This window comes from Salvia miltiorrhiza, chromosome 7 (assembly GCF_028751815.1).
Source record: "Salvia miltiorrhiza cultivar Shanhuang (shh) chromosome 7, IMPLAD_Smil_shh, whole genome shotgun sequence".
Classification (NCBI taxonomy): Eukaryota; Viridiplantae; Streptophyta; class Magnoliopsida; order Lamiales; family Lamiaceae; genus Salvia; species Salvia miltiorrhiza.
The window spans coordinates 51,856,509-51,881,737 of NC_080393.1; the positions used below are offsets into that span (position 1 = coordinate 51,856,509).

A 25,229-nucleotide genomic window follows, 5' to 3' on the forward strand; every position below is an offset into this window, starting at 1 on the left:
TCTGGGCGGTTCGCCGGCCCAGGAGGAAGGCGGCAGCCGAGATTTGGAGAAGAAGGGGTGAGCGGCGGCGGCGGCGAGAGGCAATATCGTTTTTTTTTCTTTTTTCTTTTTTTAATTTTTATTTTTTTTAATTGTTAAAAGCTTTACAAAACGACGTCGTTTTGTATGATCGCCGGTATGTCCACGTCTGCAAATTCCGGGAGACACGTCATCTAAGATTTAGGGGATGGTCAACGCATGTGCAAATCACAACAAAATTAAAAGGTGGTGTATTTATTCTGAGGCCATTTTTGAAGGTCATGTGTAATTTGCAAATTTGGTGATAGTTCATGTATTTTTTGGCTATTAACCCTTCTAGAAAATGTCCTCAACTAATGTTATCTATTAAAAAACCCTCTACTTTTGGCAAAGATTGATTTATGTCCATCTTTACAATGTCGTTGATCATTTGGAACAAAGAGAGAGGGGGAGGGATAACTTTTTTATTTTATTTTCTTTAAAAAAAATTGTGAAACATGGAAAAAAAATCTATCCAAGAGTCCCGTGAGGCGAGTCATCATTCCGTTGCTGGATTTGGAAAAGCATGACATAAACTTTTCCAAATGTTCCTTCGGGACATTTTCTGAAAAATGCTAATAGTTGAGAGCACAAAACATGATTTAACCCTTGTTTTTATTAATTAGATTAAGCATGGATTTTGGGATCTCTTTATTACTTGGACTATATCTACTAGATCAAAGATTGTGCTATAACTTTAGTTTGTGATAAATAACAAGAGTTGTATAGAAGCTGATTATTTTTCACGATTGTGCTATAACTGAGATTAGTTGCATTTTCAAAAATTTGCAGTGTGTTGGGGAGGATATGGAGGAGGATTTGAGTATAGTCTAAAGCTAGCTTTATAATCAATTCACTTCGTTCAATAATTTAAACATATATACTCTCAAAGTGACTGAATTTATCAAAGGGATCAAAATATCACATCACACAATTTTTTTTTTTTTTGAAGAAATCACATCACATCACACAATTAAACAAGCAAAAAACCACCAAATTCTTAATTAATGAAATGAAGAGAAAACTTGGCCTAAAACAACAAATAAAAGAGAAATTCATCAGCATATATTGACAAGTAGAATCAGCAGCTAAAGCATGCACATGATTTCTCAGGTTTGCTGCCTGAGTTGAGATATTTGGCAGCCATTTGCTCTGCCTTGAGAAACTCTTTGCTGCGATCTTCTTCAATCATTGCTCTCTTTTCCTCAGCTGCCTTGTGAACTAAAGCCTCCTTATTCTTCACCTTCTCTGCATATTCTGCCTTTTTCTTCTCAAACTTTTCCTGTTTCATATTATGAAAACTTTAGTACTTCTTCCGTCAGCCATAAGTATATCACTTTTGTCGTTTTTGGCTTCCATGAAAAGTATGTCACTTTTCGTTTTAGGACATAATACCACATATACTTATCATTTAGGGATGGGGGATGGGGCATTTTTGCCCATTAACACCATCATTTATCCTTACAAATACTCATTATTTATAAAAAAAAATCACACCCACTATTTAATCTCAACCACTCATTTCATTTGGTGGATTTTTTTTTATCCACTATATAAACATCACCTACTATTTCATTAAACCTCATGCCCTAGCCAAAATGATATACTTATGGCGGACGGACGAAGTAATCTTTTTGGGGGCATTTACTTTTGAGGATTAACTTTGAATGATGAAAATAGTAAAGTTAATCCCTTATTTACTAAGATGAATTAACACTTTGTCCTAATTTCTATCATTTGAGCTAGCTTTGCTTGATTCATATGTCACTGAAAGAGTGAGATTGTAGAAATTCTAGTCATAAGGATAAAAATAAACTCAATTATGCAAAACAAACACCTTATAGGCGAACGTTTATATATTGATTTTAGTCCTAGATAGATAAAAGTAATATACGTTAGTCCATTGTTTATTAAGATAGATCGATACTTAAAGATAACTTCATCATTTTAAGCTAATTTTTTTTTATTCATATCTCATTGGAAGGACAGACATGATTGAAGAAATTCTAATAATGAGGATAAAAAGTAAAGGCACATGTTTTTTTTTCAAATTTATCATAAGAAAATGAGAAATAAGATAAGTTACGAAAATTTTACTCCCTCCACCCCCGAATAAATTTCTAACTTTCTCTTTCGGTGTGCCTCCAAAAAAACATTCCTTTATATTTTTGGACTATACTCGACCACTAATAGCATCCCATTACCCGTACTTTTCATATTTTCGCCGCTTTTAATATTAATTATAACATCTTTTCACCACTCTCAATACACTCAACAACTTCGTTTTAAAATTCGTGTCCCTCCCTTCTAGGAAGTTATTGTTAATTTTCTCATGATAAAATTATAACAAAAAAAAATACTATATCTTAAAGAGTATGCATCCTAATATGAATCTGTTTCAAATGTTGCAAAGTTGTAATATTACGTCAAGCATGTCTTCAGGAAGTTTTACCATTTTTTTCTTCTTAATTCCCTAGATTATATATTTGTGAGAATTTTCACAGATTCTGTTTTCATGAACATTTCATTGTTGATGCTAAAACACATAATATAATTATATAAGTGCTTCCAAGATAGGTTGTATCAGAAAAAGAAGAGATAATTTAGAAAATTAAGAGAATTTGCAGTTTTCTGAACTTAAATATTAACCATCCTATCACTAAACATCTTATCATTAAACTAAGTATATGCATACCATTAGCAGTTTTTTTAGATGGCAAAATTGGACACAGAAATTCTTACCTCAATCTGCTTCAGTTGTGCTTCCACAGCTGCTCTTTTTGTATTTTCCCAAGCATCTATGTCTGATAACTTTTTATGTGCCCTGAATCATAAACATTTTAATTCACTTAATTCTAATCAAAATTAATAAAAACAAGTTGCTTCAATAATTAATAGGAGTAAGACTTCTTTTAGGCTCCCCTTCATACAAATTCTATTACCTAAAGAGTAGAGAATTTTAATTCCAAAAGATTAAAAAAAAAACAGAGAGAGAAGAAAGTGTACTTGTTTTGAGCTTTTGTTTTCTCGTTTTCTTCCCAAGCTTTGATTAGTGACAATTTTTTCTCAATCTCCAGTTTTGCAAGCACAGCATCTAAAAATAGAAAACAATAAATACAACTATACAAGTCAAATTCCCCTTGGAAAAACGACTAAAACAAAAAAGAGGAGAATTTAATAAAGATTAATAATTAAAAATAAGAGATTAATCACCCCTGTCATCTTGCTTATTCACTGTTTTTGTTTCTTCTCCCATGTTTGCTTCTGTGTGTGTATGAGGTGTGTGTGAGATTAAAGAGTGGGATGTGAGAGGGATGAAAAGAGTAAAAGGAAGGTTTGGAGGGTAGGTGGAAGAGGGATATGCAGTTGAAAAATGCCAAGCTAGAATGATGATGACATCATAGTATAGGTAAGTTCGGTTGGAACTTGGATATCGCAATTTTAGATCATCTATTAAACTATTATCACCCCAAGGAATACTATGCGGTGCGAACTCCTTTCTGTGAACAATGAGGCATAAGGTTCAAACCCCATCGTTTCTCTTCCTCAAAATTAAAAAATAAAATAAAAATTAAACTATTATCAATTAGCTACTACTCCCTCCGTCCACGAAATGAGTACCCATTTGTGGACGGCACGGGTTTTAAGAAATGTATGGAGTGTAGTGTGAATAGTTTAAGGGTCCCACTTTTTGAGTGTATTAATTAAAGAGATGTGTGGGGTACACTTGTCAAAAAGGGAAATGGGTACTCATTTCGTGGACGGACGAAAAATGAAATATGGGTACTCATTTCGTGGACGGAGGGAGTATAATAATTGATGTTAATTATTACTCCCTCCGTCCCAGGCCAATAAGCTCAGTTTCCTTTTTTGGCTGTCCCACTCCAATAGGCCCAGTCTAAATTTGGAAATAATTAGGGCTCCACTAAATACATAAAGATACTTAATTAAAGGGGGATATACCCCTTAAACTAAAATCTAATCTGCCTCAATTTTTTCCTCTCTCCTCCGCCTTTTCATTCTCTCATTCGTCGTTTCCTCTCTCAAGCTCGAAACCTTAGCTAGCCTTCTCTCCAGAGGGTTTTCTTCCAGATCTGGTGAAGAGTTGGGGCAACGCGTTTGAGAGGGACGAGGACTGGTGAAGGCGCTGTAGTAGCCCGCTCTTTTAATTATGATTAAAACTAGTAAATGCAATTTTTATAAATGAATCCAGTTTATGCTGTTTGTGATTAGTATAGCACCAACAAGTTTTAATGTGCTTTATATCGTATGTACTTATGTGATATATTTATGTGTATGAACATCATGAAGATTATTGACTATGATAAATCATGTGTACGTCTATTCAATATATACAATTAAGTGTCATAAATCATAGTGATGATGTGTGTATATGTGTAATATAATAACTCTACATTATTGATGTGCTAATAGATAAAGCAAAATCAAAGTTTAGATAAGTTATTTTTTTTCATCTTTTGCTAATGATGTACACGTCTCTCTCCACCAACTCTTACTTTTTCCAACTCCACCACCCTTTGCTCCACCAACTATCAGCCACCACTCCACCATCATTTGCTTTCCACCCAACAAATGCAATGCTTGGCTTCAATGCTTTCTTCTTCTTTGATTAGTTCACCTGAAATAAAACAAGAACCATCGTTCATTACAGTTAATCTCCTATTAAAACCAATCTACTATAGCAAACAGTACAGCAACTAAGCCAAATAACTTCAAGGTGAGTTTTATATCTTTTAACTCTACCATTTCTGCCAGAGTTTTCTTCATTCGTGTAAGCAAAGGCACCTTCAATTTATTTCAGTTTCTATCCACTGATTCAATCACACAGCAGCCACCCAAGCACAAGGATCCACAGGTAAATACTAAGCACTATTATTTCGAATCCAGTACGCATATCATCCAACAAGCATGAAGTGAATAGCATAATCAGTTCCAGATGATATAAGACTCTCATAAGCATGATAGACATAACAGACGCGGGCTTTATCATGTAGAACACCAACCACTGTTGTGAACAAGTGACAGTTCATATGAAATTTTAAACGAGCATAATTTGAGATGTAAGCAAAACAAGAAAATTACACCTTATCTTTGCCTAATTCACGTTAAGAACCGACTATGGAGAATGGTTTGAATTAGCTTTTAAGAGAGGGGATGGCTGACTGCCTCGATCGGTTTGAGACAGCTACGACAGGGGCGAACTCGCCCAACCTCATCAAGAACCGAGGACGGCAGCCACGGCGATACCGAACTGGAGGGGGGGCGATGCCGACCGGTACCAGGGCCGAAGCAGCAGCCGCTCGACAGTAGCAAATTCCTCTTTTCTGGAAACCAAGGCTAGAGGTCGGAGGGGGAAATATAGAGAAGGGAAATGAGACCGAACCGCTTCCAGACGGCAACCGCTCGCCGGATTCCGGGCGAAAGAGTAGCAGCAGCAACAACGATGATTCCTTGAGAATTAGGGCTCGATGTTGGGCTCTGTGATGTTGGGGTTAGACGCGTCAATAGCCGACGCCGGTGATAGCAGGCGACGGCTGAACGGCCGGATGAGAGAACGACCAGCGCCGACTATTTAATGGTTGAGACGAAGAGAGAGGACGAACGAGACTCCCCTGCTCGCCGGAATAACAGAGCAGCAGCGCCGCTCGCCGGTTCCGCGGCAGTGGCGGATCGAAACAGCGGCGCGGCGAATCTCCCGGCCTTCCAGTTACAGCGGCGGCGATTTCGATTCAGGAAGATTAGAGCTTGTGTGTAGTGACCCGCTCTTTTATATATTTTAAATCCAGTAATGAGTGTTTATTTTTGTTCATCAGTGAATGAAAACGGTTATTATCCTGATATGAATTCAGCTTATGATCCTGAATTCATATTATTAAAGCAGTCAATGATATTATTTCAGAGTTATAACTGACTTAGCAAAGTCACGTTAATTAATTAAGCGAGATGAGACTATCGATTCTATTATTTATAATTACTTAAGTCGTGGATTATTTCTGGCTTGTGAGGAGAATTAAATCTACGGATTTAATTTAGATTTATTTTACAGTCCATCGATGCTAGCAAGCAAGAAATCAAATATCGTGCGAGTATATATATATACGCTACATTAGTAAGAATTCAAGATTAGTATTTCATTAAGTGCATTACTGTACTACAAGTTATAATTCCCAAGAGGCAAGAGCTTTACTTCAGCCATATCCCACATTACTACACATCAAATGCAACACCATTCCTTGTTTAATACCATCAGCCGACAAGGAATCAATAAAGGAAAATCATTAAAGCAATAAAGGAAAATCATTAAGGTTAGTGGAAAGAAATAAGTGTGCTGCCACCATCCTTTGATCCCCACCTCTTCAACCACCAAAAGCCATGCTTTCCTCCCTTTACAGCCACCAACTTCACTCCTTATTATATCATCCACCAAAAATCCTTCTCTCTTTACGCATCAATAGCTTGAGAGAATTGTCTAGCTGCTGCAAAACTTCGAAGAGGTAAGATTGGCTTAGCCTTATCCATTTTTTTTCTTTTCTTAGTTCTCCCTGCATTGTTAAAGAAAAACAAGATATGTGATTTTTTTTCAGCTATCTTCTCATTAAATTCAAACAGAGCAACAGACAGCCAAAAGGACAAAACAATCAAGGTATTACCATCTCAAGTTAGTCTATATGTTTGCATATTTCACACCCCAACATAGCATGCTTAGATCAATCAAAAATTCAGATATAGAATAGCTCAATCAGTTTTTATTCACAAGACAAAGGCATAAATAGCAGTACATCAGACTAGAATTTTTATGCGAGATAAGTACGTTTCAACATTTTAGCTTCTAAACCAAGTACTCAAGATAACAATAACATTTATGAGATTCATAGAGTATTAGATACCACAAGAATTTCTTTTACCCAACAATTGGGAATCGAACTTAGCTTTAGGAAATGAGGCTGACTGCCCTGCTCAGTGAATCGAGGACGCGACGGCAGAACTTTCACCGGCGTCGGAGGGGCGCAAGCACAGACCTCAGCGGTTCTGCTCGCCGGTTACTCAGTCACGACACGGCGGCAAAGGCGCTGCCTTTTTCCTCTTCCTACCAACGAAAGAGAGAGGAGGAATTAGATTTTCAGATTCTTTATTTTGAAAGGAAGAGAAGGGAGATTTGGGGGTTTACCTGTGCGAGGCGGTGCGAGGTTCCTCGCCGGAAGGAGCCGCGGCCGCGCGGCTTATAGCTGTCGTTCGCCGGAGTTCCAGAAAGGAGGCGGTGAAACTTCGAGAGGAGAGAGAGCGAGAGGATCAGTCGAGTGTTGATTGTCGGAGATGGACGTGAGGGAGGAGGTTCAACCGCCGTTCGCTGGAATTACAGAGACGACGACAGCGGTTTCAGGCGAAGAAGCTCGCCTTCATGTTCTGCGATTCCAGAAATCGAGAGAGTGAGAGAGACCGACGCAGGAAGACGAACGAGAATCGGCTGTTCGCCGGAGGTAGCAGCGGGTGCCGCCGGATTTGCAGAGACAGCGGCGCTGAATCGACGAAGCCGGATTTGGTGGGCTGGGGACGAGTTCTCGACGAGAACCAAGGAAAAGATAGAGAGAGATCTGAAATTAAGGAATTGAAGAGAGGAGGAGGTGTCGGACTTTGGCGAGGTAGAAGCTGACTCGCCGGATTGTGGAGCGGCGACGGCGGGCGCCTCGGCTGGAGATGGATCGAGAGAGAGAGAGAACCGAAGGGAGAGAGAGCTCGACTGATCTGGGAGTGAAAGAGAGAGAGGCGAGATTGGATTGTGTGGGAGAGAGAAAAGGGAGGACCGAGAGTTGTGAGAGAAAAGAAATAGAGTGGGCTTGATTTGGGCCTTTTCATTTAATTCTTTGGGCTTGATTAAATTTAATTGTTTGGGCTTTCCTCTAATTTATGTGGGCCGAAATTTTGAGCTTATTTTTAATGAAATTGGGCTTCCAATTTTAATTGCTTGGGCTTTCATATTTAAATTCGAATTGGGCCAGTCTTTTATTTAATTGGCTCTTCTCATTATTTTTATTGAGCATGAATTAATTTAAGGAATTGGGCTTTGTCTTTTAATTCTTTGGGCTGCTGTATCATATCAACTGAGCCGAGTTTTATTTAATTTTAAGCTCAGAATAATTCATTCTATTCTTGGGCTAATTTTAAATTATGGATTAAAATTTTATTTAGTTGGGCCTTACATGATTTATTTAATTGAGCCCAACTATTCATTATTTAATCATTTGGGCCAAGATTTATTTAATTACTAAGCCCAATGAATTATTTCAATTGGACCTTTCATTTTAGCTATCCAGGCCCATTTTCTACTTAATTAATTATTGGGCTACCTTATGTTGAGCCTTTTAATTATTCGAACTCATAACATTTCAAATTCTCATTATTAAGCCCGGTTGATTATGAGTTTATAAAGCGAATAAGCTGAAGTATTTAATTATTTTCTATCGACTACGAGGAGCGGGATTTATTTAATTGGCGGATTAGAACAACCTAAGAGAACGGATTAATTTTTATTAATTATCTGGCTTCATGAGACGAGACTTACTTTTGTTTAAATCCGATAGCCTGGATTAACAATAGAAATTCCCTGATTATTATTTCAGAATAATAATTCATGCATAAGGATCATGCATAGTTAAATATACATTCTCATTTGAGGATTTTTATTCGAGCAAATATCTTATATATGTACATATATTCTCGTAATAAAGGTCAAGGGCGAGATTGATAATCTGTTGAGGAGCTTTCGTATCACAGAAAATCACTATCAGGTGGGTTACTTTCATATATATCAAATGAGTTTAATGTTATGTTTGAACAGTTATTTCATTGCAAAATCTTTGAACTGAAATTTTTTTTTTTAACTGTTGTCTTGCCATAAATGTTTCAATGTTTGGTATGATATCTATCTGATGTGGCTTTGCCAGTTATTATGAAATCGAATTCGGGTCCTGAGCAGTTGATAGCTATCCTGCCAGGGCTAGTGTACACCAGTGACCGTGAGTCATCTAGCGGGTTGGCCGGTCAAGTGTCCGTGAGAGGTGGCCACCTCTCCGGCACACAGTTCCAGATATGATAGATTACAAGAGAACTTAGTCTGCAGACGAACTTTAAGAATCACAAATGAATTTAGTAAGCTTGGGCCTTTTTAGCGAAAAACTCCCTTGCTGTACTGTTTATGATGGCATGACAATTTACAACTTTACGAAGCATGTTATATTTCATAGTAGGCATATGTGCCCACTGAGTACTTTTGTACTCAGCCCTGCATATATTTCTAAATGTGCAGGTTGAGCAGCTGCCGATGGTGATGAAGTGACGAGCGGGACTCTTTTATCTTATTATGTATTAATGAACTCTAGGGTTACATGTCTTCATACATGTAATCAGAACCTTATTCCGCTGCGTACTCAGAAGTCTTATGTTATTTTGGATAAGTCGGAGTTATCCGAACTTACTAGTTATTTGAGTCTATACGACTAAAACTCCGTTATATTATAAATATCCCTGTTGTTAACAATGATACTGCGATCCTTTCTTGTTTGATTATTCCCCTTTCTACCCCGCTTCTAATCTCCCTCCATTAGTCACGGTTTCCCCGGTTTAATTATCCTTAATTATGTCCTGTCGTGACATTGTGCTTCTCCTTTCAGGGTTGAGACGAGGGGAGATGAACGGCGCCGGAGTCGCGGCGGCGGACGCCTCGTGTGAAGGCGAGTCGAGAGTGAGAGGGAGAAGAGGCGTGCAGCTGGTTTGAGAGAGAGAGAGCGAGCGGCGTCTGATTTGAGAGATTAGAGGGAGAGGCCGATTGCCTTGAGAGAGAAAAGAGAGAGGACCGAGAGTTTTGAGAAAGAGGGAGATGAGCGGTCCTTGAGATTAGAAAAAAAAAAAGAAACGAGACTTGAGGTGAAAATGGGCCTTGATCTTTTAATTTTGGACCTCATTTTTAATTTCAGTTGGGCTTTACTATTTTTAGTCAATTGGGCCTTGTTTTATTTTATTCGGGTCTGCTTCACTTTAATTCCTTTGGGCCGAGTTTCTTCATAATTAAAGCCCAACTACACTGTATTTTAATTGGGCTGTTGTATTATCTGAGCTGGGCCTTGATTGATTTATTTATTTGAGCCCAACTAATCAATTATTTATTCATTGGGCAAAGATTTATTTAATTACTTGAGCCAATAAATTATTTCAATTGGGCCTTTCTCTTTTAGTTGTGAATTGGGCCTCACCTTTTAATTGTTGTGGGCCAAAGACTTTTAAGTTCGGGCTTGATTTTAATTGCTTGGGCTTTCACAGTTAAATTCGAATTGGGTCAGTCTTTTATTTAATTGGCCCTTCTCATTAATTCTATCGGGCTCGATTTAATTAAGGAGTTGGGCTGATGCATATTTTATGATGGGCTATTATTCTAGTCCCATTTATATTTCGTTGGGCCAGTTTAATTCATCATTTTGGCCGATTAAATTGCCTTTTTGGGCTAAGATTAATTCTTTTCAGTCCACATTAATTATTATTTGGACCCCTATTTTAATTGTTTTGGGTCGAAGACTTTTTAAGTTGGGCTTTAATTCTTTTAAAGCTTGAGCTGAAGTTACTCCTTTGAGCTAAGCCTAGCAGTATCAATTTTTGATGGAGCCCAATTATTTATCAGTAATGAGCCGCCCAGTTTATTAATTAATGTTTTTGGACTTCCGACTTTAAAGCAAGCCATTATTGTTTATTTCATTTAAGCCACTGGTTTATTTAATTAATTGGCTACTCTCTTTTGAGCCTATTAATTATTTGAGGTTACGCTAGTAATGATGCTTCTATCGAAAAGCCCGATAATTTCTACAAGGTCACACCTCGTTTAAAGCCGAGTTAGTCCTTTTTCAATCAAGTACAAATGCGAGGTTTATTTCACGACTAGAATATTTCGATGAGGAAGGAAGAATCACAGTTTTATTCGACCGCGCTAGACGAGAATTAGCTAAATCTATTAACGAGGATTAATAGTAGAATTCCCGATTATCGCTCAGAGTATTAGTTCATGCATACCAGATTCATGCATAGCTAAATTACGCTTTCTCATTAATTAAGAATTTTCCTCGAGGCAATGTCTTATTTTATATTCTCGTGATTAAGGTCAAGCGCGAGAGTAAGAACTACACAAGGAGTTAGAGTACCTTAGCAAAACTTTGCTATCAGGTGGGCAATTTCTTACGCGTAAATAAAATGTTATGCATGTGTTATGCTTTATAATGCAAATTGGATCTTCAAGTATGGTATGCTTTATTATGCTTTACGCTAAATGATTTACGCTTGATTACGCTTATTTACGCTTGAATGCTTTACGCTGATAAGTTTATGCCTGTGATTGATGCTTGCGTCTGTTGGGGGAGGCCTCCCTCAACAGTACGATGCCGTGTTCGCTGAGGAGGGCCTTCCTCACGGCGCGATGCCCGTGTCCGCTGAGGGAGGCCTCCCTAGCGGCGCGATGCCAGTATGCCAGTGTTACAGCGTCTATTGGGGGAGGCCTCCCTCAATAGTACGATGCCGTGACCGCTGAGGGAGGCCCCCTTCACGGCGCGATGCCCGTGTTCGTTGGGGAAGGCCTTCTCCACGACACGATGCGTGTTGATGATTGTTAATGATGAAGAATGCGCTCATGCTGTTTATGAATATGGAAATGTTTAATGAGCAAAGGATTTGAAAGAAACTTATGCCTCTTATGCGAAGTTGTGTTTTGTTGTTGATATTATGTTATATGCTTGGCACTGCCCACTGAGTACTCTTGTACTCAGCCCTTCGTATGTTTATGTTTGTGCAGGTTGAGTTGTGATGGGCGATGAAGTGTTGCTGAGTGGAGTTTTTGTCGAACTTAAAGTAGGCTCAGAAAGGATACATGTCTTCATACATGTATCTCAGTTATGCATTCCGCTGTAAACACTGATTATTTCAGTTACACCTTCCGTTACAAACTCTGATAATGTTTTAGCCAAGCCCCTAACGATGCCTTTTTTTTCCTTTTAAGGAATATAACGCGTATACAAGTTCTTTGAGTACCCTTTTTATGCGAACTATGCCTTTTTCCTTTTTAAGGAATATTTCACGCGTATTCAAGCTCTTTGAGTATTCTTTTATGCGCCCCTTTCTAAACCCGCTTCGTAATTTCCCTTCCCCAGTCATGGTTTCCCGGCTTAATTATCCCTAATTAAGGCCGGTCGTGACAGAGTGGTATCAGAGCAGTTCGTTTGCTCTGAGCCTAAGAGTTTATTTAAGCCAAACTTAGAATGGATCACTAAAGTGTCTAGAGTTCAATCGACAAAGCTCAGCACTTCATCGCATCACACTCAACGAAGCAGAATGGTAAGCTCTTCCAAGTTTTAAGTTAATGTTTACGAAAAGTGAGAATTATCGTAATAACAAAGTGAGAAACTGTCAATAGCTTTGTTATGTTGTTGTTGAATGAAATGATTTACGCAAGCGCGATTAAGTATGCCTATGGAATGAATCCCTATGAACATAGAGCTATTAAGATATGAGATCACCACTACGACAGAACATAGAAGCAAACATAGAAAAAAAATTAGATTGTATCTTTTGGTGGCTATAGTGAAGGAAGCAAGATAAGTGATACGTATAGAAAAATTTTCTTAAGCTGATGATATTATAGCCACTATAAATCTCCATGACTTATGCTTAAGTATCCAGTTTAGATGATGTGATATTATATGCTTAAGGATTGTTATGACTCATAGATTTGAGATGCTAAGGACCCTTAAAGCTTACTACATCAATGATCAATGATGTCATTGGAGTCATGACTTGTTTACAAGTTATATTAAGTTGACATTTACAAGAATTCTTTTGAGGTTTGTATTAGATTATGCTAGGGTGTACTAATTGGCACATCCTTGCTATCAAAATGCCGCCTAAGAGAGGACGCCCTGCGAAAAACAATAACAATCGCAGAAACCGTAACGCTGTACCCGAAGAACCACAAGATGCTCGAGGACATAACCTATCCCCTCCGCCCCCAACTAGGAGAGTCGAAGAACTCTTTTTAAGGCAAAACCCACCTATGTTTGACGGAACGAGTGAACCGGCTGAAGCTGAAATTTGGGTGCGTGCAATGGAACGCATCTTCAACTTCCTACGTTGTACTGATGAGGAGCGCCTATCTTGCATCTCGTTCCAACTAACAGGATCAGCGGACTTCTGGTGGGAAGCACGACGAAAAATTCTGACACCGGAACAATGGGCAAGTTATACTTGGGAAGATTTTAAGACAGGATTATATGATAAATATATCCCGAAAAGCTATAGAAAGAAGAAAGAAGCTGAGTTCTACGAGTTAAAGCAAGGAAAGAAATCTGTGGTTGAATACGACAAGGAATTCTGCAACCTGTCGAGGTTTGCTCCACAACAAGTGGACACAGAGGAGAAGATGGCAGAGAAATTTTGTGCTGGACTGCGGTACGAAATTAAGATGGCTCTAGCAAGCCACGGAGGACTCTCATACACGGAGTCTCTGAACAGGGCACTTGACATTGAAGCTGCAATGCCGTCAGACAAGTCAGCCCCACCATTTATATCAACGCCAAACGATCCACCAGCAGTCTCGCATAATCTCAAAGGGAAGCGCAAGTGGGACAACAACGAAGACAATATCAATCAGACTAGTAAGAAAGTGTGGCAAGAAAAAGAACGGGCCGAACAGTTTATTCAACCAAGGCACGAGGCACAGACTAACCTCGAGTCAACTGGGGGGTAGCCAAGGTCAGAGAGGAATTTCACCTTGCCCAAATTGTGGTAAGATGCATAGAAGTGTTTGTCGAGCTGGGACTAACGGTTGTTACAATTGTGGCCAAAAGGGTCACTACTCCACGCAATGCCCCAACAGACAACGAGGTTCAGCAATTGGGAACACCCACACCCCCTTACCAGCAATACGCGAACACTTGCGAAATCAGCCTCAATCACACCAGTGAAAATCTTATGGAGACACCGCAGACAAGAAAAAGTTACATGGGAGTTTGAAGACAAAATGAAAGAGAAGTACCCGAATTGTTTTAGCAGAGATATGCAAATTTCGGGACGAAATTTTTGTTAAGAGGGGTAGTATGTAGTAGCCCGCTCTTTTAATTATGATTAAAACTAGTAAATGCAATTTTTATAAATGAATCCAGTTTATGCTGTTTGTGATTAGTATAGCACCAACAAGTTTTAATGTGCTTTATATCGTATGTACTTATGTGATATATTTATGTGTATGAACATCATGAAGATTATTGACTATGATAAATCATGTGTACGTCTATTCAATATATACAATTAAGTGTCATAAATCATAGTGATGATGTGTGTATATGTGTAATATAATAACTCTACATTATTGATGTGCTAATAGATAAAGCAAAATCAAAGTTTAGATAAGTTATTTTTTTTCATCTTTTGCTAATGATGTACACGTCTCTCTCCACCAACTCTTACTTTTTCCAACTCCACCACCCTTTGCTCCACCAACTATCAGCCACCACTCCACCATCATTTGCTTTCCACCCAACAAATGCAATGCTTGGCTTCAATGCTTTCTTCTTCTTTGATTAAGTTCACCTGAAATAAAACAAGAACCATCGTTCATTACAGTTAATCTCCTATTAAAACCAATCTACTATAGCAAACAGTACAGCAACTAAGCCAAATAACTTCAAGGTGAGTTTTATATCTTTTAACTCTACCATTTCTGCCAGAGTTTTCTTCATTCGTGTAAGCAAAGGCACCTTCAATTTATTTCAGTTTCTATCCACTGATTCAATCACACAGCAGCCACCCAAGCACAAGGATCCACAGGTAAATACTAAGCACTATTATTTCGAATCCAGTACGCATATCATCCAACAAGCATGAAGTGAATAGCATAATCAGTTCCAGATGATATAAGACTCTCATAAGCATGATAGACATAACAGACGCGGGCTTTATCATGTAGAACACCAACCACTGTTGTGAACAAGTGACAGTTCATATGAAATTTTAAACGAGCATAATTTGAGATGTAAGCAAAACAAGAAAATTACACCTTATCTTTGCCTAATTCACGTTAAGAACCGACTATGGAGAATGGTTTGAATTAGCTTTTAAGAGAGGGGATGGCTGACTGCCTCGATCGGTTTGAGACAGCTACGACAGGGGCGAACTCGCCCAACCTCATCAAGAACCGAGGACGGCAGCCACGGCGATACCGAACTGGAGAGGGGGCGATGCCGACCGGTACCAGGGCCGAAGCAGCAGCAGCCGCTCGACAGTAGCAAATTCCTCTTTTCTGGAAACCAAGGCTAGAGGTCGGAGGGGGAAATATAGAGAAGGGAAATGAGACCGAACCGCTTCCAGACGGCAACCGCTCGCCGGATTCCGGGCGAAAGAGTAGCAGCAGCAACAACGATGATTCCTTGAGAATTAGGGCTCGATGTTGGGCTCTGTGATGTTGGGGTTAGACGCGTCAATAGCCGACGCCGGTGATAGCAGGCGACGGCTGAACGGCCGGATGAGAGAACGACCAGCGCCGACTATTTAATGGTTGAGACGAAGAGAGAGGACGAACGAGACTCCCCTGCTCGCCGGAATAACAGAGCAGCAGCGCCGCTCGCCGGTTCCGCGGCAGTGGCGGATCGAAACAGCGGCGCGGCGAATCTCCCGGCCTTCCAGTTACAGCGGCGGCGATTTCGATTCAGGAAGATTAGAGCTTGTGCTTCTCCTTTCAGGGTTGAGACGAGGGGAGATGAACGGCGCCGGAGTCGCGGCGGCGGACGCCTCGTGTGAAGGCGAGTCGAGAGTGAGAGGGAGAAGAGGCGTGCGGCTGGTTTGAGAGAGAGAGAGCGAGCGGCGTCTGATTTGAGAGATTAGAGGGAGAGGCCGATTGCCTTGAGAGAGAAAAGAGAGAGGACCGAGAGTTTTGAGAAAGAGGGAGATGAGCGGTCCTTGAGATTAGAAAAAAAAAAAAGAAACGAGACTTGAGGTGAAAATGGGCCTTGATCTTTTAATTTTGGACCTCATTTTTAATTTCAGTTGGGCTTTACTATTTTTAGTCAATTGGGCCTTGTTTTATTTTATTCGGGTCTGCTTCACTTTAATTCCTTTGGGCCGAGTTTCTTCATAATTAAAGCCCAACTACACTGTATTTTAATTGGGCTGTTGTATTATCTGAGCTGGGCCTTGATTGATTTATTTATTTGAGCCCAACTAATCAATTATTTATTCATTGGGCAAAGATTTATTTAATTACTTGAGCCAATAAATTATTTCAATTGGGCCTTTCTCTTTTAGTTGTGAATTGGGCCTCACCTTTTAATTGTTGTGGGCCAAAGACTTTTAAGTTCGGGCTTGATTTTAATTGCTTGGGCTTTCACAGTTAAATTCGAATTGGGTCAGTCTTTTATTTAATTGGCCCTTCTCATTAATTCTATCGGGCTCGATTTAATTAAGGAGTTGGGCTGATGCATATTTTATGATGGGCTATTATTCTAGTCCCATTTATATTTCGTTGGGCCAGTTTAATTCATCATTTTGGCCGATTAAATTGCCTTTTTGGGCTAAGATTAATTCTTTTCAGTCCACATTAATTATTATTTGGACCCCTATTTTAATTGTTTTGGGTCGAAGACTTTTTAAGTTGGGCTTTAATTCTTTTAAAGCTTGAGCTGAAGTTACTCCTTTGAGCTAAGCCTAGCAGTATCAATTTTTGATGGAGCCCAATTATTTATCAGTAATGAGCCGCCCAGTTTATTAATTAATGTTTTTGGACTTCCGACTTTAAAGCAAGCCATTATTGTTTATTTCATTTAAGCCACTGGTTTATTTAATTAATTGGCTACTCTCTTTTGAGCCTATTAATTATTTGAGGTTACGCTAGTAATGATGCTTCTATCGAAAAGCCCGATAATTTCTACAAGGTCACACCTCGTTTAAAGCCGAGTTAGTCCTTTTTCAATCAAGTACAAATGCGAGGTTTATTTCACGACTAGAATATTTCGATGAGGAAGGAAGAATCACAGTTTTATTCGACCGCGCTAGACGAGAATTAGCTAAATCTATTAACGAGGATTAATAGTAGAATTCCCGATTATCGCTCAGAGTATTAGTTCATGCATACCAGATTCATGCATAGCTAAATTACGCTTTCTCATTAATTAAGAATTTTCCTCGAGGCAATGTCTTATTTTATATTCTCGTGATTAAGGTCAAGCGCGAGAGTAAGAACTACACAAGGAGTTAGAGTACCTTAGCAAAACTTTGCTATCAGGTGGGCAATTTCTTACGCGTAAATAAAATGTTATGCATGTGTTATGCTTTATAATGCAAATTGGATCTTCAAGTATGGTATGCTTTATTATGCTTTACGCTAAATGATTTACGCTTGATTACGCTTATTTACGCTTGAATGCTTTACGCTGATAAGTTTATGCCTGTGATTGATGCTTGCGTCTGTTGGGGGAGGCCTCCCTCAACAGTACGATGCCGTGTTCGCTGAGGAGGGCCTTCCTCACGGCGCGATGCCCGTGTCCGCTGAGGGAGGCCTCCCTAGCGGCGCGATGCCAGTATGCCAGTGTTACAGCGTCTATTGGGGGAGGCCTCCCTCAATAGTACGATGCCGTGACCGCTGAGGGAGGCCCCCTTCACGGCGCGATGCCCGTGTTCGTTGGGGAAGGCCTTCTCCACGACACGATGCGTGTTGATGATTGTTAATGATGAAGAATGCGCTCATGCTGTTTATGAATATGGAAATGTTTAATGAGCAAAGGATTTGAAAGAAACTTATGCCTCTTATGCGAAGTTGTGTTTTGTTGTTGATATTATGTTATATGCTTGGCACTGCCCACTGAGTACTCTTGTACTCAGCCCTTCGTATGTTTATGTTTGTGCAGGTTGAGTTGTGATGGGCGATGAAGTGTTGCTGAGTGGAGTTTTTGTCGAACTTAAAGTAGGCTCAGAAAGGATACATGTCTTCATACATGTATCTCAGTTATGCATTCCGCTGTAAACACTGATTATTTCAGTTACACCTTCCGTTACAAACTCTGATAATGTTTTAGCCAAGCCCCTAACGATGCCTTTTTTTTCCTTTTAAGGAATATAACGCGTATACAAGTTCTTTGAGTACCCTTTTTATGCGAACTATGCCTTTTTCCTTTTTAAGGAATATTTCACGCGTATTCAAGCTCTTTGAGTATTCTTTTATGCGCCCCTTTCTAAACCCGCTTCGTAATTTCCCTTCCCCAGTCATGGTTTCCCGGCTTAATTATCCCTAATTAAGGCCGGTCGTGACAGAGTGGTATCAGAGCAGTTCGTTTGCTCTGAGCCTAAGAGTTTATTTAAGCCAAACTTAGAATGGATCACTAAAGTGTCTAGAGTTCAATCGACAAAGCTCAGCACTTCATCGCATCACACTCAACGAAGCAGAATGGTAAGCTCTTCCAAGTTTTAAGTTAATGTTTACGAAAAGTGAGAATTATCGTAATAACAAAGTGAGAAACTGTCAATAGCTTTGTTATGTTGTTGTTGAATGAAATGATTTACGCAAGCGCGATTAAGTATGCCTATGGAATGAATCCCTATGAACATAGAGCTATTAAGATATGAGATCACCACTACGACAGAACATAGAAGCAAACATAGAAAAAAAATTAGATTGTATCTTTTGGTGGCTATAGTGAAGGAAGCAAGATAAGTGATACGTATAGAAAAATTTTCTTAAGCTGATGATATTATAGCCACTATAAATCTCCATGACTTATGCTTAAGTATCCAGTTTAGATGATGTGATATTATATGCTTAAGGATTGTTATGACTCATAGATTTGAGATGCTAAGGACCCTTAAAGCTTACTACATCAATGATCAATGATGTCATTGGAGTCATGACTTGTTTACAAGTTATATTAAGTTGACATTTACAAGAATTCTTTTGAGGTTTGTATTAGATTATGCTAGGGTGTACTAATTGGCACATCCTTGCTATCAAAATGCCGCCTAAGAGAGGACGCCCTGCGAAAAACAATAACAATCGCAGAAACCGTAACGCTGTACCCGAAGAACCACAAGATGCTCGAGGACATAACCTATCCCCTCCGCCCCCAACTAGGAGAGTCGAAGAACTCTTTTTAAGGCAAAACCCACCTATGTTTGACGGAACGAGTGAACCGGCTGAAGCTGAAATTTGGGTGCGTGCAATGGAACGCATCTTCAACTTCCTACGTTGTACTGATGAGGAGCGCCTATCTTGCGTCTCGTTCCAACTAACAGGATCAGCGGACTTCTGGTGGGAAGCACGACGAAAAATTCTGACACCTGAACAATGGGCAAGTTATACTTGGGAAGATTTTAAGACAGGATTATATGATAAATATATCCCGAAAAGCTATAGAAAGAAGAAAGAAGCTGAGTTCTACGAGTTAAAGCAAGGAAAGAAATCTGTGGTTGAATACGACAAGGAATTCTGCAACCTGTCGAGGTTTGCTCCACAACAAGTGGACACAGAGGAGAAGATGGCAGAGAAATTTTGTGCTGGACTGCGGTACGAAATTAAGATGGCTCTAGCAAGCCACGGAGGACTCTCATACACGGAGTCTCTGAACAGGGCACTTGACATTGAAGCTGCAATGCCGTCAGACAAGTCAGCCCCACCATTTATATCAACGCCAAACGATCCACCAGCAGTCTCGCATAATCTCAAAGGGAAGCGCAAGTGGGACAACAACGAAGACAATATCAATCAGACTAGTAAGAAAGTGTGGCAAGAAAAAGAACGGGCCGAACAGTTTATTCAACCAAGGCACGAGGCACAGACTAACCTCGAGTCAACTGGGGGGTAGCCAAGGTCAGAGAGGAATTTCACCTTGCCCAAATTGTGGTAAGATGCATAGAAGTGTTTGTCGAGCTGGGACTAACGGTTGTTACAATTGTGGCCAAAAGGGTCACTACTCCACGCAATGCCCCAACAGACAACGAGGTTCAGCAATTGGGAACACCCACACCCCCTTACCAGCAATACGCGAACACTTGCGAAATCAGCCTCAATCACACCAGTGAAAATCTTATGGAGACACCGCAGACAAGAAAAAGTTACATGGGAGTTTGAAGACAAAATGAAAGAGAAGTACCCGAATTGTTTTAGCAGAGATATGCAAATTTCGGGACGAAATTTTTGTTAAGAGGGGTAGTATGTAGTAGCCCGCTCTTTTAATTATGATTAAAACTAGTAAATGCAATTTTTATAAATGAATCCAGTTTATGCTGTTTGTGATTAGTATAGCACCAACAAGTTTTAATGTGCTTTATATCGTATGTACTTATGTGATATATTTATGTGTATGAACATCATGAAGATTATTGACTATGATAAATCATGTGTACGTCTATTCAATATATACAATTAAGTGTCATAAATCATAGTGATGATGTGTGTATATGTGTAATATAATAACTCTACATTATTGATGTGCTAATAGATAAAGCAAAATCAAAGTTTAGATAAGTTATTTTTTTTCATCTTTTGCTAATGATGTACACGTCTCTCTCCACCAACTCTTACTTTTTCCAACTCCACCACCCTTTGCTCCACCAACTATCAGCCACCACTCCACCATCATTTGCTTTCCACCCAACAAATGCAATGCTTGGCTTCAATGCTTTCTTCTTCTTTGATTAAGTTCACCTGAAATAAAACAAGAACCATCGTTCATTACAGTTAATCTCCTATTAAAACCAATCTACTATAGCAAACAGTACAGCAACTAAGCCAAATAACTTCAAGGTGAGTTTTATATCTTTTAACTCTACCATTTCTGCCAGAGTTTTCTTCATTCGTGTAAGCAAAGGCACCTTCAATTTATTTCAGTTTCTATCCACTGATTCAATCACACAGCAGCCACCCAAGCACAAGGATCCACAGGTAAATACTAAGCACTATTATTTCGAATCCAGTACGCATATCATCCAACAAGCATGAAGTGAATAGCATAATCAGTTCCAGATGATATAAGACTCTCATAAGCATGATAGACATAACAGACGCGGGCTTTATCATGTAGAACACCAACCACTGTTGTGAACAAGTGACAGTTCATATGAAATTTTAAACGAGCATAATTTGAGATGTAAGCAAAACAAGAAAATTACACCTTATCTTTGCCTAATTCACGTTAAGAACCGACTATGGAGAATGGTTTGAATTAGCTTTTAAGAGAGGGGATGGCTGACTGCCTCGATCGGTTTGAGACAGCTACGACAGGGGCGAACTCGCCCAACCTCATCAAGAACCGAGGACGGCAGCCACGGCGATACCGAACTGGAGAGGGGGCGATGCCGACCGGTACCAGGGCCGAAGCAGCAGCCGCTCGACAGTAGCAAATTCCTCTTTTCTGGAAACCAAGGCTAGAGGTCGGAGGGGGAAATATAGAGAAGGGAAATGAGACCGAACCGCTTCCAGACGGCAACCGCTCGCCGGATTCCGGGCGAAAGAGTAGCAGCAGCAACAACGATGATTCCTTGAGAATTAGGGCTCGATGTTGGGCTCTGTGATGTTGGGGTTAGACGCGTCAATAGCCGACGCCGGTGATAGCAGGCGACGGCTGAACGGCCGGATGAGAGAACGACCAGCGCCGACTATTTAATGGTTGAGACGAAGAGAGAGGACGAACGAGACTCCCCTGCTCGCCGGAATAACAGAGCAGCAGCGCCGCTCGCCGGTTCCGCGGCAGTGGCGGATCGAAACAGCGGCGCGGCGAATCTCCCGGCCTTCCAATTACAGCGGCGGCGATTTCGATTCAGGAAGATTAGAGCTTGTGCTTCTCCTTTCAGGGTTGAGACGAGGGGAGATGAACGGCGCCGGAGTCGCGGCGGCGGACGCCTCGTGTGAAGGCGAGTCGAGAGTGAGAGGGAGAAGAGGCGTGCGGCTGGTTTGAGAGAGAGAGAGCGAGCGGCGTCTGATTTGAGAGATTAGAGGGAGAGGCCGATTGCCTTGAGAGAGAAAAGAGAGAGGACCGAGAGTTTTGAGAAAGAGGGAGATGAGCGGTCCTTGAGATTAGAAAAAAAAAAAGAAACGAGACTTGAGGTGAAAATGGGCCTTGATCTTTTAATTTTGGACCTCATTTTTAATTTCAGTTGGGCTTTACTATTTTTAGTCAATTGGGCCTTGTTTTATTTTATTCGGGTCTGCTTCACTTTAATTCCTTTGGGCCGAGTTTCTTCATAATTAAAGCCCAACTACACTGTATTTTAATTGGGCTGTTGTATTATCTGAGCTGGGCCTTGATTGATTTATTTATTTGAGCCCAACTAATCAATTATTTATTCATTGGGCAAAGATTTATTTAATTACTTGAGCCAATAAATTATTTCAATTGGGCCTTTCTCTTTTAGTTGTGAATTGGGCCTCACCTTTTAATTGTTGTGGGCCAAAGACTTTTAAGTTCGGGCTTGATTTTAATTGCATGGGCTTTCACAGTTAAATTCGAATTGGGTCAGTCTTTTATTTAATTGGCCCTTCTCATTAATTCTATCGGGCTCGATTTAATTAAGGAGTTGGGCTGATGCATATTTTATGATGGGCTATTATTCTAGTCCCATTTATATTTCGTTGGGCCAGTTTAATTCATCATTTTGGCCGATTAAATTGCCTTTTTGGGCTAAGATTAATTCTTTTCAGTCCACATTAATTATTATTTGGACCCCTATTTTAATTGTTTTGGGTCGAAGACTTTTTAAGTTGGGCTTTAATTCTTTTAAAGCTTGAGCTGAAGTTACTCCTTTGAGCTAAGCCTAGCAGTATCAATTTTTGATGGAGCCCAATTATTTATCAGTAATGAGCCGCCCAGTTTATTAATTAATGTTTTTGGACTTCCGACTTTAAAGCAAGCCATTATTGTTTATTTCATTTAAGCCACTGGTTTATTTAATTAATTGGCTACTCTCTTTTGAGCCTATTAATTATTTGAGGTTACGCTAGTAATGATGCTTCTATCGAAAAGCCCGATAATTTCTACAAGGTCACACCTCGTTTAAAGCCGAGTTAGTCCTTTTTCAATCAAGTACAAATGCGAGGTTTATTTCACGACTAGAATATTTCGATGAGGAAGGAAGAATCACAGTTTTATTCGACCGCGCTAGACGAGAATTAGCTAAATCTATTAACGAGGATTAATAGTAGAATTCCCGATTATCGCTCAGAGTATTAGTTCATGCATACCAGATTCATGCATAGCTAAATTACGCTTTCTCATTAATTAAGAATTTTCCTCGAGGCAATGTCTTATTTTATATTCTCGTGATTAAGGTCAAGCGCGAGAGTAAGAACTACACAAGGAGTTAGAGTACCTTAGCAAAACTTTGCTATCAGGTGGGCAATTTCTTACGCGTAAATAAAATGTTATGCATGTGTTATGCTTTATAATGCAAATTGGATCTTCAAGTATGGTATGCTTTATTATGCTTTACGCTAAATGATTTACGCTTGATTACGCTTATTTACGCTTGAATGCTTTACGCTGATAAGTTTATGCCTGTGATTGATGCTTGCGTCTGTTGGGGGAGGCCTCCCTCAACAGTACGATGCCGTGTTCGCTGAGGAGGGCCTTCCTCACGGCGCGATGCCCGTGTCCGCTGAGGGAGGCCTCCCTAGCGGCGCGATGCCAGTATGCCAGTGTTACAGCGTCTATTGGGGGAGGCCTCCCTCAATAGTACGATGCCGTGACCGCTGAGGGAGGCCCCCTTCACGGCGCGATGCCCGTGTTCGTTGGGGAAGGCCTTCTCCACGACACGATGCGTGTTGATGATTGTTAATGATGAAGAATGCGCTCATGCTGTTTATGAATATGGAAATGTTTAATGAGCAAAGGATTTGAAAGAAACTTATGCCTCTTATGCGAAGTTGTGTTTTGTTGTTGATATTATGTTATATGCTTGGCACTGCCCACTGAGTACTCTTGTACTCAGCCCTTCGTATGTTTATGTTTGTGCAGGTTGAGTTGTGATGGGCGATGAAGTGTTGCTGAGTGGAGTTTTTGTCGAACTTAAAGTAGGCTCAGAAAGGATACATGTCTTCATACATGTATCTCAGTTATGCATTCCGCTGTAAACACTGATTATTTCAGTTACACCTTCCGTTACAAACTCTGATAATGTTTTAGCCAAGCCCCTAACGATGCCTTTTTTTTCCTTTTAAGGAATATAACGCGTATACAAGTTCTTTGAGTACCCTTTTTATGCGAACTATGCCTTTTTCCTTTTTAAGGAATATTTCACGCGTATTCAAGCTCTTTGAGTATTCTTTTATGCGCCCCTTTCTAAACCCGCTTCGTAATTTCCCTTCCCCAGTCATGGTTTCCCGGCTTAATTATCCCTAATTAAGGCCGGTCGTGACAGGCGCCGACCGTCCGAGGGGAGCGAGACGGAGCATCCATGGTGGCCGCGACAGAGGCGGCGACAGAGTCGGTCTGTGATTAGCGTTTCATAGTGATTTCGCCGGAGACTTCAGAGGCAGCGGTGGTAACCTTGAAGAAAGTGAGAGGGGGGCTTGGGTCAGGCGGCAGTTGTTGGTTTTCAGTTGCTGTCGTCGGGAATCGGAGCAAGGAGAGGTGAATTGGGTTGGGATTTGCAGAGGGCTAGGACCGGAGGATTTGCAGGTTCAGGGTTCTCCTCACACATTCGCCAGACACCTACCACCCCTCAAAAAAAGAAGACAAGTTCAGTTCAGGGTTCTATATTAGCTTTTAGCCACGTATTTTTTCATAAATTTTATATCTTCATAGTATTTTAATTATGCAATTTTTCTATAGCATGAATCTTGTACCTTTATAAATTGTTAGCAGCTGTATGCTGTGTTTCTATTGCATGTGAGTTGATTTTAGTTTTTTGTTGATGTTTTTTATTTTTTATTTTTATTCATTCATATAGTACTGTTCGGTGTCTAGTAATATTATTATGGGAGACTCTCAACCACAAGATTCCAAAAAAAGGGCAGTGTATGAAGCATGGACGCCGGATCCTTAATGTACCCACTAGGCATACCCGAACTATCCCAATTATCACAGTCAGTCAATCGATTCCACGCTTGATTAACATTCCATCCCCGAGTTTTATCAGATAATCCACCA

At 40.1% G+C, this 25,229-nt stretch overlaps 1 protein-coding gene and 4 long non-coding RNA genes across 5 annotated transcripts; 4 read left to right on the forward strand and 1 right to left on the reverse strand.

Moving 5' to 3' along the window:
• Positions 1-957: 957 nt before the first annotated feature.
• LOC130994734 (remorin-like) lies at positions 958-3,434 on the reverse strand. Its single transcript, XM_057919800.1, has 4 exons — positions 3,271-3,434; positions 3,064-3,151; positions 2,800-2,881; positions 958-1,339 (listed from the first exon to the last, which is right to left on the reverse strand). The coding sequence occupies exons 1-4, from the start codon at positions 3,311-3,313 to the stop codon at positions 1,139-1,141; spliced, it is 414 nt and encodes a 137-aa protein (XP_057775783.1). The 5' UTR covers positions 3,314-3,434; the 3' UTR covers positions 958-1,138.
• Positions 3,435-8,505: 5,071 nt separating this feature from the next.
• Positions 8,506-9,614, forward strand: LOC130994735 (uncharacterized). The gene is made up of 2 exons (XR_009091901.1): positions 8,506-8,864; positions 9,383-9,614. It is a non-coding gene; the product is annotated as an uncharacterized LOC130994735 (long non-coding RNA).
• A 1,601-nt stretch (positions 9,615-11,215) lies between these two features.
• LOC130994736 (uncharacterized) lies at positions 11,216-12,197 on the forward strand. Its single transcript, XR_009091902.1, has 2 exons — positions 11,216-11,283; positions 11,906-12,197. It is a non-coding gene; the product is annotated as an uncharacterized LOC130994736 (long non-coding RNA).
• A 5,115-nt stretch (positions 12,198-17,312) lies between these two features.
• LOC130994737 (uncharacterized) lies at positions 17,313-18,294 on the forward strand. The gene is made up of 2 exons (XR_009091903.1): positions 17,313-17,380; positions 18,003-18,294. It is a non-coding gene; the product is annotated as an uncharacterized LOC130994737 (long non-coding RNA).
• A 5,111-nt stretch (positions 18,295-23,405) lies between these two features.
• LOC130994738 (uncharacterized) lies at positions 23,406-24,387 on the forward strand. Its single transcript, XR_009091904.1, has 2 exons — positions 23,406-23,473; positions 24,096-24,387. It is a non-coding gene; the product is annotated as an uncharacterized LOC130994738 (long non-coding RNA).
• Positions 24,388-25,229: the final 842 nt, after the last annotated feature.

What these genes read in the sequence shown, in the direction of transcription:
- LOC130994734 (XM_057919800.1), bottom strand. Translation starts at nt 3,313, where the DNA reads ATGGGAGAAGAAACAAAAACAGTGAATAAGCAAGATGACAGGG. An exon ending in GAATAAGCAAGATGACAGGG is followed by an intron (nt 3,152 to 3,270) that starts GTGATTAATCTC and finishes TTCTATTTTTAG; the next exon opens with ATGCTGTGCTTGCAAAACTG. An exon ending in CACAACTGAAGCAGATTGAG is followed by an intron (nt 1,340 to 2,799) that starts GTAAGAATTTCT and finishes AATATGAAACAG; the next exon opens with GAAAAGTTTGAGAAGAAAAA.